The 13,973-nt window shown below is 39.6% G+C and overlaps 1 protein-coding gene across 1 annotated transcript in view; it reads left to right on the top strand.

Moving 5' to 3' along the window:
- MTX2 (metaxin 2) overlaps positions 1-13,673 on the top strand; it is a 60,078-nt gene extending 46,405 nt beyond the window's left edge. The window contains exons 5-11 of the mRNA XM_009894631.1: positions 5,126-5,198; positions 8,239-8,315; positions 9,045-9,137; positions 9,870-9,908; positions 10,320-10,445; positions 11,088-11,164; positions 13,174-13,673. Coding sequence (XP_009892933.1) covers positions 5,126-5,198; positions 8,239-8,315; positions 9,045-9,137; positions 9,870-9,908; positions 10,320-10,445; positions 11,088-11,164; positions 13,174-13,384 — 696 coding nt within the window. The 3' untranslated portion in view covers positions 13,385-13,673. The remainder of the gene's footprint in view (positions 1-5,125; positions 5,199-8,238; positions 8,316-9,044; positions 9,138-9,869; positions 9,909-10,319; positions 10,446-11,087; positions 11,165-13,173) is intronic.
- The last annotated feature ends 300 nt before the right edge of the window (positions 13,674-13,973 follow it).

The following is a 13,973-nucleotide window of genomic DNA, read 5'->3' as shown; positions in this document are numbered from 1 at the left end:
TCCTTGCTTAGAGTTTGTTTGGAAGAGTTGTTTTCAAGGTATCAGTAAACATTTTCAGTTAACATCTTTACAGTAACTTTGAACCAGAAAACTTTAGATGAAGTAATTGTATCAGTTTTACTACAGACATGAGAGCTAATTTTTTTCCCCCTATTCTGAAGAACTGCAACTGCTGTAGTATTATTGTGTGAGAATCCTAGGTGCTGGAGGAGATCCAGGTTGGGGCCTACAATGTGGCCTCTGTTCATTCTGTGCTAGTACACTTTTTTTCCAGAGGTGAGAGAGCAGGAAATTTAATGCTGTACTGGAATTACAAGCATCTTTGCAAGGTATGACAGGCTGTGCTCAGTCAAGTGTCTTGTTTCTAGTTTTGCTGTTACCATCTTGTTTACCAGTTTTAGGTTAATTTTCACAAGGGCTTGATTAACTAGTTTATGTGTCACTTGGAATTCAGTTGCCCCCTTTCAGTCCCATTTTTAAGTTCATCAGCCAAATTTATGATGTTAACAGTAATCTCTGATGTACTAGAATAAGCCTGGGCCCTTGATCTTTCAGATGGCTCAGCTTTTGATGCTGTGTCTTTGAAGGGATGTTGATATCGTCATAAATCTCAGCAGAATTGCACTGGGGTGGTTTCAGCCTTCAGTCTCTCGCCCTTCACTCTGTAAGCAGTCAGAGGAGCTGAGCTCCAATTTACTGATGGTTTGTCTTGCAAGAACAGCGAGGGTTTACTTGCCTGCTCAAATTATATATGTGAGGTACCCAAAGGGAAACGAGATAATCTGAGCTGGAAGCTATGGCGGTCTGATACCATCTGCATACCAAATGTGCTGGTTCTTGACATTCTTCTTGAGTGGTCAAAAAGGGAACAAATCCTCCCTTGATCACTGGGCTAAAGCGTTAAATGAAATAAAGACTCACAAAAATTGCTGCTTTGTCCTATATTCTCTCTCTGTAGGATTTCTTTGATCTGTGCCAGTTTCAACTATTTTGATAATAGTTTATGCCACTTACTGTCTAACATCAGTTATTGTCTATAATCTAATTTATCTAATTGAATGCATCAGAAAAAAATTTGAGGTTTTCTGTCAGTGAATATAAGGTCACGATCCTTGTACATCTTTTCTAAAAGAAACCATAATTTCTATAAATATGAAATGCATTCACTTTGCTGGAAAAGTCAAAAACACCTATGTTGTTAGTACTAATAATTTTCAAACCCTGTTAGTCACATCAATGAAAGAATGTAAGTATTCTCATAGCATTGTAAACTGCAAGGCTTGTTTCTTAAGCTGAGCCCCTCATAGTTTGGGATAGTACTGTCTCCTCTTACCAGTTGACATGTATTTTTGGTCAACTTGAAGGCTGTCCAATGGTTCCAGTTTAAGCTGGGTCAAGAAATAGATACTGTCCTTCTCTAGGTAATGATTAGTTCAGCAGTGTAGATCCAATAAGGATTAAACTTCTCTCATTGTGGAGCTTTCCTTCATTTTCCTCTAGAACAATATTTAAGGAGGACTTAAAATTGGATAGGTCATGCATTGGTTACAAATTACAGCTCAACATCCTGGTCTTTTAATTCCTGGGGCTTCTATCTCTTTAAAAACTTAATAGCAGGTTTTGATTTTTAAATTTTTATTTTTAGGGTTATTTATGGCATTAAATGATTTTGTCTTCAACTCTTTCACTGTTCTGTTTTCTCTTGGTTTTGTTTTTCATTACTATTTCACCACTTATATTAAAGCTGATCCTAATTATAGACAAAGGCTGAAGTGGAAGAGGTGTTGGCACGTGGATGTTGAAGAGGATTGCTGGAACAGGCCTTGTAAGGCGGCTAGAGAGGCAGCTCTAGCAATCTCTGAACCTCACAGGGGGACTGCTGGGGTGAACACAGAAGCAGACGGATTTGCCCAATTTTAATCTTGAATCACTTTTCAGTTTCTCAAACTCAGTTCTCCTTTCCCATCTATAAAATGTTCATCAGAACTGGAGATGACTGTTCCAAGGAAATTTTCTCAGGTTTTTGGTTTGGTGTTTACTTTAGGGTCTCTCTGAGGGCAGACTGACTTATTTCTAAGCTTTCTAGAATCTGCTTTTTATTATGCACAGTAGTGAATGTTTTTATGTAGTTAATACCTGTTCCGACATTAGAGCTCAGTTCTAGTTCAACCTCCCCTGTCCTCTTTTCTTTACAAAGTGCAAAAAAGGCACATGGACCCAGTGTGTTTGCATTTCTGAGATGCTGAAATGGCAATGTATTCTCAATCCCCTTTGCACTAGGCTAGAGACTGAGGTAGAATTTCCCTGCCAAATGTAATAAAGGTCGATATTCATTGTTCTGTGGATATTTATTGAGGAGAAGGAGGGAGAGAAAGGTCAGATTCAGGTTTTTGATGGAAACTTGGCTGAGCTCTTTACACTGCAAAACTTTTATTTATAGTTTAGCCTCTATGCTGAGGACTGTTTTTCACTCACAAACTGGGTTTTTGGTAGAAACCTTGTACTATGTAGGAGCAAATATGCAATACAATGTACTGTAGGCAGTAATTTACTGAAGCAAGTCATGTAACCTAAGTATTCTGTGCCAGCATGTCTCATTTTTGTATTTCTCTGATTCACCTCTCTTTGCTTAAATGTGTATCCATGCTTACAAGCTTTTCAGTTATTCATATGTTGCCCTAACTCCAGTGCAGTTCAGATTTTTTTTTCTTACGATCTTGCAGTGAGAATAGTACATGGCAGTTATAAAATTCATCTCTAGCTTACTGCAGAATTGCAGAGTTAATTTAGTGGCTAACTGCAAAGGAAATTAATTTGGTAAGCCTAGACCAAATGAAACTTTACATATTTTTGAGATGGAATTCAACAGCCAAGGATTAAGTAGAATGGTACAAGTTCATTCCACTCCTCCCACCCAGAGATGCAATTCTTTGAAGCTGTTGTTTGATGCCATCAGTTCCACTGCAGCACAATACTGTTAAGATGTTGTTAGCTACTGGTATAGCTTTCGGAAGAACCAAGTCTCTGTACCATCTGAGTTAGACTGTATGTTTTTGGTGGGTTACACCATGTCCAGCAGTGGTATAGGAGTGTATATATAAACTAAACCAAAGTCTCTGCATTCTTATCTCTTAGCTATTTCCAAAAAAGTTGCATATGAAGCCCCAGTTTGGGCAGAAGATATGATGTGTATAGCAGTAGCTGGAACAGCCTGCACATTGCTAGATCCTACAGAGCCAGCAGGCAAAGGAAGAGATCTAGTACTCAGACAGACCAATGTCTTAAATTCCTGTTTAAGAATTGGTCCTTTGGGTATTACTGTTTGCATGGAATTTGGGATGCTAAGATAGCAAGAGCATTGATTTTTGGTGGACACACAGACTTAGAAAGTGAGGTGGTGTCAAATGTCGGCAGTGCCTTGTATTTTCTTTGGGTCATAGTTGCTCTGTTAAGCAGTGATAGAGATTCTGGTTGGGATGAGGTTTTGGCACTCTAAAGACCAGTTTATTGTTAAGTAGTGCAGAACTTGCAGTATTTGGCTGATGCTGACTATGACTAGTAGCCCCTTTTTATCTCTCTGTCTATATCTCTGCATGTGTATGTATAATAATTGGCTCCCAAGTAGTGCTTTAAATTAGAGTTAGGCTGAGGAAATCAAAAGCGGTAGAAACCCAGGTTTGTGGTGGGTTTTGCAGAGCTTCTAGAAGTCTGAGGTGGGCTCTCATCAGCTGTAATCAATATCTTGCCTAGCAGCTTGTGACCACAGTTCCTTGCTTTAAATTGGGATTTGGGTTTGAGTTAGGTCATCTACACCTGCAAGAGCCAAGTGTTGTAATGGACCGTGCAGTTCTTGGATTTGGCTGGAAAAGGACCAAAGCTTTTGGCTTCTTTTCCCCAGGGTACAGTTAGTATCAGCGCTTGGATTAGGGTTTGGGAATAAAGGACTTGAAGATTGCAGGGGAAAGGAGAGGGGCTGTTTGGGTTATTTTTGTTTGCTCAATGGGTACTACAGAAGCCAGAAAGTTAGGAACAGGGCTGATGTCGGTGTTAGTTCATGCCTTATGGTCTCATTTAGTGCAGAGCTCAGCAATCTCAAGGTTAAGGTTTGGGTTACTTTGATGTCTACGATTAGGGTCTGAGCATTTAAAGCTCTGAGTGTGCAGCTTAGTGCTAGATCCGGCAATCTGATGAGCTAAGAAGAGGCTTATGTAGAAAGTGCCAAGTTAGCAGCATTTTTCTTCATGGTGATAGCCACCTTGGTGTAGGCTTTTTTAACCTCAAGCCACAGTGTGGTAAAATAATAAATAGGTGTATTTTTGGAATCTGGAATTCTGCCCTGTCTTATTGCAAAGACAAAATGAACAATAGGACTTCAGCTGAGTTGAGAGACTCTAGAGGTTTAGGAAGTTCCTTATTTGCTGTGTTCTGTCCGAATTGCAAGTATTTTTCTTGATAATTTGCTATTTCAACAGAAACACACTAAGGATTTTGTGGTGATTGCAGGTGCATGAAAATCGGCATCCTACTCGGAATGCTTTGAATCAAAGGTTATGGATAGAAAGAAACAGTAAACTGATCACTTGCACTCTCCATGATTCACAGAAATTACAGATAATAAATACTTGCTCCCAAAGCAGGCTTCTGCTCTGACAGTATCATGGAGCAAAACTTCTGGCAGCTATTGTAAATATAATGTGGGAGAGTATGATATATGTTTGCTGTGTTACACAGCGTGAACTTGGGTAGCCAGCTTTATCCAGAAGAAGTTAGCACTATGATTTTCAGGAGGGGCAAAATGTTGCTTAATTTTGTACAGCCGCAGCACTAATTGTTTCTGTGAGATACTGCTTCTTTGCTCATCTTGAAGAAAAACAGTAAAAGTAGATGAAATTTCATTAGAATAATTCCAGTCAATGACTGGATGATAAACAGTTGTCTAAGGAAGTTAAAAAACCTTGTTTTTCTTTAACCTACCTTTCTTTCTTCCTAAAAGCAGTATGCAAGGAGCTGTGTTTCACAAGCGTGTGCTAAGAACTAGCTAAAACATAGTCAAATGGATTGAGAAGAACACGCTTATTTGTCACTGGTGTATTAATGCTTTTTAAATGTGACTCTTTGTTTCCAGGCCTTTTTGCAAATGTGCAATCTGCCAATCCAGGTGGTTTGCAGGGCAAATGCCGAGTACATGTCCCCATCTGGTAAGTGTGGCCTTCATTTAGATTACTACGTTATACCTCCATTTTGATACCATGGCAACTGCGCCTTGTCTTGCTGATAACAGTCCGTCAGTGCTACCATGTATGGGTTGCCTTCCCCCCTCCTCTCCAATGCAGTTTCTCCTCTGTAAACAATTAAAACAGTCAAATGCAAAGTAACATTGGCACAATGTTTAACTGCGACTGCAGTACCCATATATAGCATTCACACATTTCAGATGCCTGGTGGAAACCTCTAAAATGCCCGAGAGGAGTTGTGTCCTGAAGCAGAAAGACTTACGTTTCCAAAAGTGTGTTTATTCTGCATCTAGGGAATATTCTAGTGAATGCTGTTATATTTTCCCATTGCTGGGGTGAGACAACACCAGAGGAGTATCTTTTGTTACCCTGTCTGGGAGATGATTGCCAGGATGTTGATACAGGAGAAGACTGAAGGGTGCATCGTCACTGTTAAGGGTGACAGGCAGTTTTAAATCGCCCTCTGATCCATGAAACTGTCTGGGGGAAAAAATACAAACCCACCAACAATAAATTCAGTATTAGAAGGGTACAGCACTTACCTTTTGCTGGAGATGTCTGGTTGCCTAGAAACATCCAGAGGTCAGGTCCAGAAGGTAGCCTAAAAACCAGCATTGGTGAATGCAGGGTGCAAAAGACTGGCAACCCTCACACTGTTCCAGATTTTTGTTGTGTGAGGAGGTATTTATTTACTGATTACCTGGCTCTGGCTGATGACTGCCACATGGAAGTGCCTGTCAGTATATGTCTGCCAGCTGTATTGGTTCTGCTGCTGCTACTGGTATTTTGGTCAAAGCAGTGGAATTATGCTATTTAAAAAAAAAAACAGTTGCTGGGCAGCATTGAAAAACCAGCAAAATATGAAGGTATATAAACTATTTGTTAGTAAATAAAGCTAGCTTTGAAATGCTGAATACATGCACAGAGGAGCATCTTGCATGCGCAGGAGTAGGACTGGTAGCAGTTGCATGCTTTTGCTTCTCCGCCACTCGCACCCCAATGTTCGCACTTGCTGGCATCTGATGTTGTAATGTGGGTCTGAACACTTCCTTCTTCTGCCGAAAACAAGGAGCACAAGAAGGAAAATTATACTACTTCAATTTTAAATGTAGGTAGAAATACATGCTTTCTTTGTGCCCTTACTCCTGGAGTCCTAATTATTTTTATTCACTTGCCCCATTTCCTTTCTTTGTATTGGTTCTTTAATGATAATTCAGACAAGGTTTTCATTTAATCCCTTCTCCCTCCCTACCACCTTCTGTCTCACAGTAGCAACAGGCAAAGATCTCATTGTTTTGGGAGGAAGGTTATTTATCTCATAGTCATTGTAATGACGAAACCCATTCTGAAGGAGTCAAAAGTATGATATCAAAGGATTGTCTTGGTGTGTGAAGTACAGTCTGACTGAAACCGCTGAATACGGCAGCATCGAGAGGTCTGTGTTTCCTTCGTCAACATGCAGCGTGTGGATGCTGATGAAGCCTTGGTTGGTGCGATGCACTTCATTTATTACCCTTAGGCTGATCAAGCCAGTGAGAAGTGAATCTCATGCTAAAAACCATGACTGAATCTGCTGTTAGTATGAACTGTGTTTGAGTTAGGCTGAACAGTAGGTTTTTTGTGTTTCAGTGAAAAGAGTGAATGTATTGCTAATAACATATTTGGAGTCAGGCAGATACTGATCTTGTTCTTCGGGCTGTCTATTGAAAGCAGATTTTGCCCACAGTGAGAGGCGGGAAGGTAAAAGGGTGCTGTGCCCCAATGCACTGGGCAGGCTCATTTACTGCCTTTGGGCTTGAGGATGCTTTCAGTAATACAAAGCATCCAGCATTTATCTCCATTTTGTATGTAAATAATCCTGAAAGATTTAGTCTTAAATATTAGGTTGATGCTTGTCAGTTGCACTTGGATGAAGATTTGCAGGACAAGCAACCTGGTTAGGGTGCATTGGAGCAGGAGCCCTCAGCTTCACATATTGAGGGCTGGGAAGAAGTGGCATAAAGCAACTTCTGTCATTCTTTCTGGCTTGCTGTTTGTAACAGGGCTTCCTCTTGTATCTCTGTCTGCCTTAAAGCTTTGGCTCAGTTCTGTGTGTAAGAAAAGTTACCAAGCAGAGACGGTGGTGCATACAGACTCGGGAGCCCTTCACACCCCCAAGTTTCACCAGTGATACAGTCATTTCCCAGTTTCCTTTTGAGGACTGGCCATTTTTAGCCCTGCACCAGGCTGGACCCTCGGGGCTCAGCTTCATAGGCTGAACGTTGAGCCTTACTAGTATTAAGCTTTAATCCCATCTTGCTTCCATGATGATATTAGCAGCTCCTTCCCCCTCCCAGCCCCCAATATTTTGAAGCTGTGGGTTTCATACTGAGAACTTGTTCCTGACCCCAGGACCACAGAGGCTCAAAAATACCAGCTCACAACTAGAGGGTGAAGTCTGGGGCAGGCAACAGGAGCCGGCGGGTCCAGTTGTTGGAAATCTGAAGGACTGGAGGAGGGAGAGTCAAGATCCTGCCTGGCTGAGTGTGTGTTTGCACTTCCCCCTGCTTGCTTTTCTGGGCACAGTGCCACATCTCCCGTCATCCTTTCAGCAGTCCTTTACCTGCTAGTGAGTTAGAAGGGAGGGTGGGAACGCGTTGTGTTGTAAAACTAGCCAAGGGCTCTGTCTGCTTTCCTGGGGTTTCTCAGCTATACTTCAGAGAAATGTTGAATTAAGTCTTTCCAGCAAAGCAAAATTCATTATTAAAGTACAAGTCGATAGATCTCAATAACTTTGAAATACAGAATTGCAAGTATTGCATGTAAAAGAGGGTCAGGAGGAGGAAGATATTTGTTACTACAAATGTTCGCTGGGTGAGCTATGTATGTTAGAGCTTTACCTGTGCTCATTTGAAAAAAATCCTGATGTTCAGCTGTACCTGCAAAATTTAATTGCTTTGAAAATTGTAAATGATGTTTTAGAGGTATAAAAAGCTCTTACTAAAATACATCTCTCGTTTTACAGGCAAAGTACCCTTTATTCACGTGGGAAATCAAGTAGTATCTGAACTTGGGCCCATAGTCCAGTTTGTAAAAGCCAAGGTAACAGTACATTGTTTTCATCAGTTACTGAAATAGCACGTTAATCCTGCTTAGTACTTGTGCTGATTTGGTGTCCTCTTCTGGAATGTTACTTACTTTCTTAAAACTGTGTAGAAATCTAGTGCCATTTTAAAAGAAAGATATCCCGTACTAGAAATTTGTTGATGTGGAAGTGGTTTTCTTTGTCATTTACTCAAATTCTGGAAGTAAATTCTATGTGGGATAGCTGCATACCAGTGCCAGTTTCTGAGTCTGTTTTTCTGTGTGCCCTGTCTCTGGGTCTCAGAGCTCTTAAATCCAGAACTGACTGATTTAAATCCTGAAGTGTCAGATAGTGTTCAAATTTGCCTTGGCTTCTCCCCCGCCCTATATTTTTAAAAATACTTTCTTTTCACCAAGCAGCTGATAGAGCTGTATCACAGATGTAAATTTATGTTTACTTCTTGCCACAGAGATACACAGGAGGCTGTGTGCTCAAACTGTGTTCATCTGTAATCTACATTTCTTGTAGATTAGCTGTGGTAATGTTACAGTGATTTCTTTTTAATTCTGAAGGACACTATGTGTAAAAATGACATATGTAATTTGTTATTGAACTATGTAAGAGATGAGGATCTGAGCCAAAGCTCATTGACTTCAGAGGTCCCTGGGTCAGGCATTGCTGAATATTCCAATATCCTTTCTTACATGTGTGTCGTCTTTTTTTTTTTTTTTTTCCTTCCCCATTAGGGCCATTCTCTCAGTGATGGGTTGGATGAAGTCCAAAAAGCTGAGATGAAAGCCTACATGGAATTAGTCAATAATATGCTCTTGACAGCAGAGGTACAGCAAACCATAGTAACTCCACACACTTGCATAAGTGATTATAGGCAAGAAAGCTTTAGGATTTTTCCTTATATTGGAAATACTGCTTGTTCTTAGATTAGGTCATCAAGCTTTGAGGTGAAAGGAGGTAGGAATAAATTCTGTGGACCCTATGGATTGCTTGCTGAAATGCTCCTGTAGACACAAGCCATGGGTGTGCTTCCCCTGATCTATCTCAAGTGCATCCTGTAGCTGTAGAAGTAACCGATTTCCACAGATGGAAAATGCCAGTGATTCCTGGGATCCTACCCTGTCCCACAGCTGGGCAGGCACACTGCTGTCAGCTTCCACAGTGCATGTGCTCATGTGCCTAGCGGGTGGCTGGGTTCCCTTGCGGTTCATGTCCGTGTCCAGTTAACGTGACACAATCCCAGTGTAGGAACAGTGTTGGAAATGCTGGCAAGCTGGAGGTGGCTGAGGGCTGGTGATCTCTGTGCTGAGTTGTGTGCAGTGTGGGCAATGGGAGTGGGCTTTCAGTCCCAGCTTGCTTCTGGTGCTGGTGAAGTAAGGACTAGCAACTGGGCTTTTGCCTTCCAATTTTAATTACTTTTCTACTTTCAGAGGTCTAACAGAATGAATGAAATGGAAATTTAATCTAATATAGGAAAAAAATATTCTACTAGTGAGAAATGATTGTCTCTGTATTCTCCTTTATTAGGAAGTTTTAGTAAGTGTTCTTTCTGTTCCTAGCTCTATCTCCAGTGGTGTGATGATATTACAGTAGAGGAGGTGAGTGGTTCTGCAGCATTTATCTTAATTAAAATTTAATGAGAAAACACTTTTGCTCACAATTGCAAGTCCCTACTCATAAATGAAACATTGAGGTTTATACCATTAATGATACAGTCTTTTCACTTTAATTTTGCTTGCATATACATTTTAGGGAAGTTGTGTCATTACTGGAGGTAGCTGACTGCAAAATAGATATGGGTTTTGTATATGTTTCTGAAGTAATAGTTTTAAATGTTTATGCTGCAAACTATAAATTCTGTGCAAATAATTACAGCATATCACACAACTTGCTTTCTCTTTTACAACTCCCTTTCTGATAGAAATAAGTGACTATTAGCTATTTTGGGGATAGAGGTATCTGTTTTTTTCTTGTATGATAACACACTACCTTTCTGTTTCTAAACAAAGATTACTCACCCGAGGTATGGCTCCCCTTACCCGTGGCCTCTTAACCGCATTTTGTCCTATCAGAAGCAATGGGAGGTAAGGCGAAAGATGAAAGCCATTGGATGGGCTGGCAAGACACTTGAACAGGTCAGTATGAAAAGTGAAGCTTACTGCTTTACCCTGTTTCTTTCTGTCTTCCCGCTTTGGAGAGTAACACTTTCTTGAAACAGATGTAGTAAAAAAACATATTGTGTACTTAAAACATTATCTGGAGTCAAGTATTTGCCTTCAGCAGCAATAAATCTTAAATTATGTGCAACCCGGTGGGGTGGGAGGAAGGATGTTTTACCATGAGTATACATCTCTGGTGATGTTGGTTTAAGCCATAGTCCTGAAAATAGTTTGTAAGTTACAGCCCTCACTTCCTGTATGGCATTAATATGCGCTTTGCAGGATTGTGGCTTCCCCCTGTTAGAGGTCTAATTTAAAAAAAAAAAAAAAAAAAAAGCAGTTTTGAGGTATAAGTTAGTAGCTTTAATTAAGCTTTAATTTAAGTTATAAATGTTATGGAAAGCACTTAATCAAAATTGCTTTACATCAAATGTTAGATTAAGTAACACTTAGCTACCTGCCCACTGTGTAGGTTTGACTGACTTTAACAGCTTTTGATCTTCCAACGTTGTATGTTCCTTGTTCCCACCGTCAGTGCAAATACTGTAAGGAGGTTATTTTTTGCTATGTTGGTGTTTCCTGACAATATGGATTTTTATCTCTTCTGTGTTTGGATAGGTGCTTGAAGACGTAGATCAGTGTTGTCAGGCTCTCTCCCAGAGATTAGGAACACAACCATATTTCTTCAATAAGCAGTAAGTTACTCTTTACTGAAATATTACATCCAGGAATGTGAGATACAGATATACATCTGCTTTTATATATATATATATATGGAAAGCTCCTGTTTTATTTTAATGCTATGTGATTAGTTGGGGAAATACAAATGTGTGACTGGAATATAAACATGAAGTTTCAGAAATAAGTGATTAAAGGTTTTAAAAGGAAAGTTTCTCTTAAGTTTCTGTTGGGTTTTTTTTCTGTTTATGATTTACTTTTACTCCTGCTTGTCTTCTCTACAGAGTCTACCACAACTTATGTAGGCTACAAATGTACACCTTTATATGGTTTCTTATTTAAAATGATGTGTTTAAAGCTTTAGTTGTATTTCTTGGTTAACATTGTCTGCTGGGTACAGGAGAGTGAACGTACGTCATGCCATCTGACCAGGGCAGCTTCTTTTGCCCTTCTTAACACCAGGGGCAGCTCTGAATGAACTGAATCAGTGTGATGGTGCCTGTGAGTTGTAAGAACTGGGGGAGAAGTTAGCCTTGTATTGATAAAGGATGAGTTGCAAAATGAAAACTAAGATTCACAATCCCAGGGGAGAAAAAAGGAACACCATGGCCATCATGGGATGTCCTCTGCTTTCACTCATTTCTTCCAATTGCAAAACGCCTTTTTTTTTTTCCCTGTCCAATAATTCAATATTTTTTAAATGTTATGAATTTAAATAGCATCACATTAGCTCCCTCTCGTCTCCTGTGCATAGACCAGACTAGAAATGCTCAGGTCTGGACTTCAGTTAACTATGTTTGGACAGAGAGATGTCTTTAAAAGGCAGCATATGGTCTTCGTTACTTTTCTGTGTGGGTCTTTGCCCCTTAATTTTCCGAAGTTGAGACTAGGCAGATAGCGTAAATTGAATGGATACAGAAATATGCATTATAGAAGGCAAGTTTGAATTGCATCTTCTCATCATTCTTTAACACTCCTAAATTTTCTTTCTGTATTTGTAAAGAATTGTAGCTTGGGGATTTTGTTTTTGTTGTTTGTTAACCAGGCTTTGTTGGTAAAGCTTCAACCTTTAAGCTTTTTAGCTGAAATAGTGCCAAGAAAGTACGTGTTCTTAGTCCATTATATTTCAGGAAGTTTGTGACTTCTGGGAGTCTCTAGGAGGTAAATAAGAAAGGCAGCCTCTTGCTGCCAGATTTAGGTTTGTTACACGAGGGTCCACCTCTCCACTGGAGAGTTCTTAGTGATCCACAAATAGAAAGGCAAAAGAATTATCGGTTAAAAAACCCTCATGCTGCTTACCTTGAACACTAATGAAGAAGGACTCTTAAGTTATTAATATATTTGAAAAAAATATTTATTTGCACATGGGCTACTTTTATATAAAGGTCCAAGATGACAATTCAGAAAGCTTGTACCTAAACTAAGGTAGGACTGAAAACATTCAATAGACCACTGTTTCCCAAAATACCTGTTTTCTTCTGTGTAGTCCTCTTTCAAAAAAAGAGATGTTTCCAGCTGCTGTTGCCCTGGAGCTCCTTTTCTTATCGGTTGAATAGTTCCTGGCTATTGAAAAGCACAAAAACGGAATAGGGACTTTGTGATTTTTTTTTTTTTTTGCCTCCTCTTTTTTTTTTTTTCTTCCTTTGTGAGACAATAGCTGGGTTTTTTATATACATCTGCAGAGGAAAAAGAAAAACCCCCAAAAGACCTGATAAACAGTTGCCCTTGTTACAGAACTAAAAGGTGGAGCATGGTTTGATATTGGATCAGTAACTCTGCCTTTTCTAAGGAGCGTTATTTCCAAGCCACCAAAAGCAAAGAAGGATGCCATACTAAGAACTAGCAGTATGTGTATATACTTTATACAGTTTTCATGCATTTGGCAAGTTCAGTGTTGCCTGATTTCTTTCTAATTTTTAGATTGCATGGATAGCGAGAAGTTATTCAGAACCGCAGGGTTGTTCTTGATCAGGACTTGCCTTCCACAATACCTGTTCTGTGTTCTTTTTTCTGTTTGCTTTTACAGACCAACTGAATTAGATGCTCTGGTATTTGGACATCTCTTCACAATCCTCACTACTCAACTAACCACTGACGAACTCTCTGAACAAGTGAAAAAATACAGTAATCTCACAGCCTTTTGTCGACGAATAGAGCAGCAGTACTTTGAGGGTCATGATAAAGACAGCTCTGCAACTGTTGCAGCCCGATCTGCTAAGAGGTCCTTACTGAGATAAGCATGTTCTTTGGTGGTTGGGGTAGATTGCATTTCAGTTTTGGGTTTTGTTGTTCAATGGATTGATTTTGAGAATGGAAACGTGTGTTAGCTTTTTTGAAGCTGCCAAATCATTCTGGAGCAAGAAAAAACTCTAAATGCATTTTTTGTGTTGTAGAATATACCGTGCATATTTAACCTGAAATGACTGCACGGGCACTTCCATTTTAATAGCCTGTATGCAACATACTCTAAAGTGACCTTGGAAAAATATTGTATCTGTATTAAAATAAATAAAATACTTTAAAAAGCTTCTCTCTGATCTTTCTGAATGCTTTTCTTACTAAGTTTTATGTCTATGTATTTCATGTCTGTGTAGTTAGTGGGATCCCATTGGCAGGACATGTGGAAGACAGTTGTATGGTAAACTAGTTAGAATTATTAAGCTGAGAATAAAAGGACTTATTAGAGGTCTTAAGTTTGCCTGCCTCAGCCAAAATTCATTCAGGAATTGGATGACAAAAATGTCTTGGAGCTTTATGGCAAACAAGTGATGTGATTTTTATTCAGTCAGTTCTTACTTTGTGTCAGAGTAGCTCCTGGCTGTTGTT

This window comes from Charadrius vociferus, unplaced genomic scaffold (assembly GCF_000708025.1).
Source record: "Charadrius vociferus isolate BGI_N301 unplaced genomic scaffold, ASM70802v2 scaffold161, whole genome shotgun sequence".
NCBI classification, from domain to species: Eukaryota; Metazoa; Chordata; class Aves; order Charadriiformes; family Charadriidae; genus Charadrius; species Charadrius vociferus.
The sequence above is the reverse complement of the archived record's forward strand: the minus strand, read 5'-3'. Positions and strand labels throughout refer to the sequence as shown.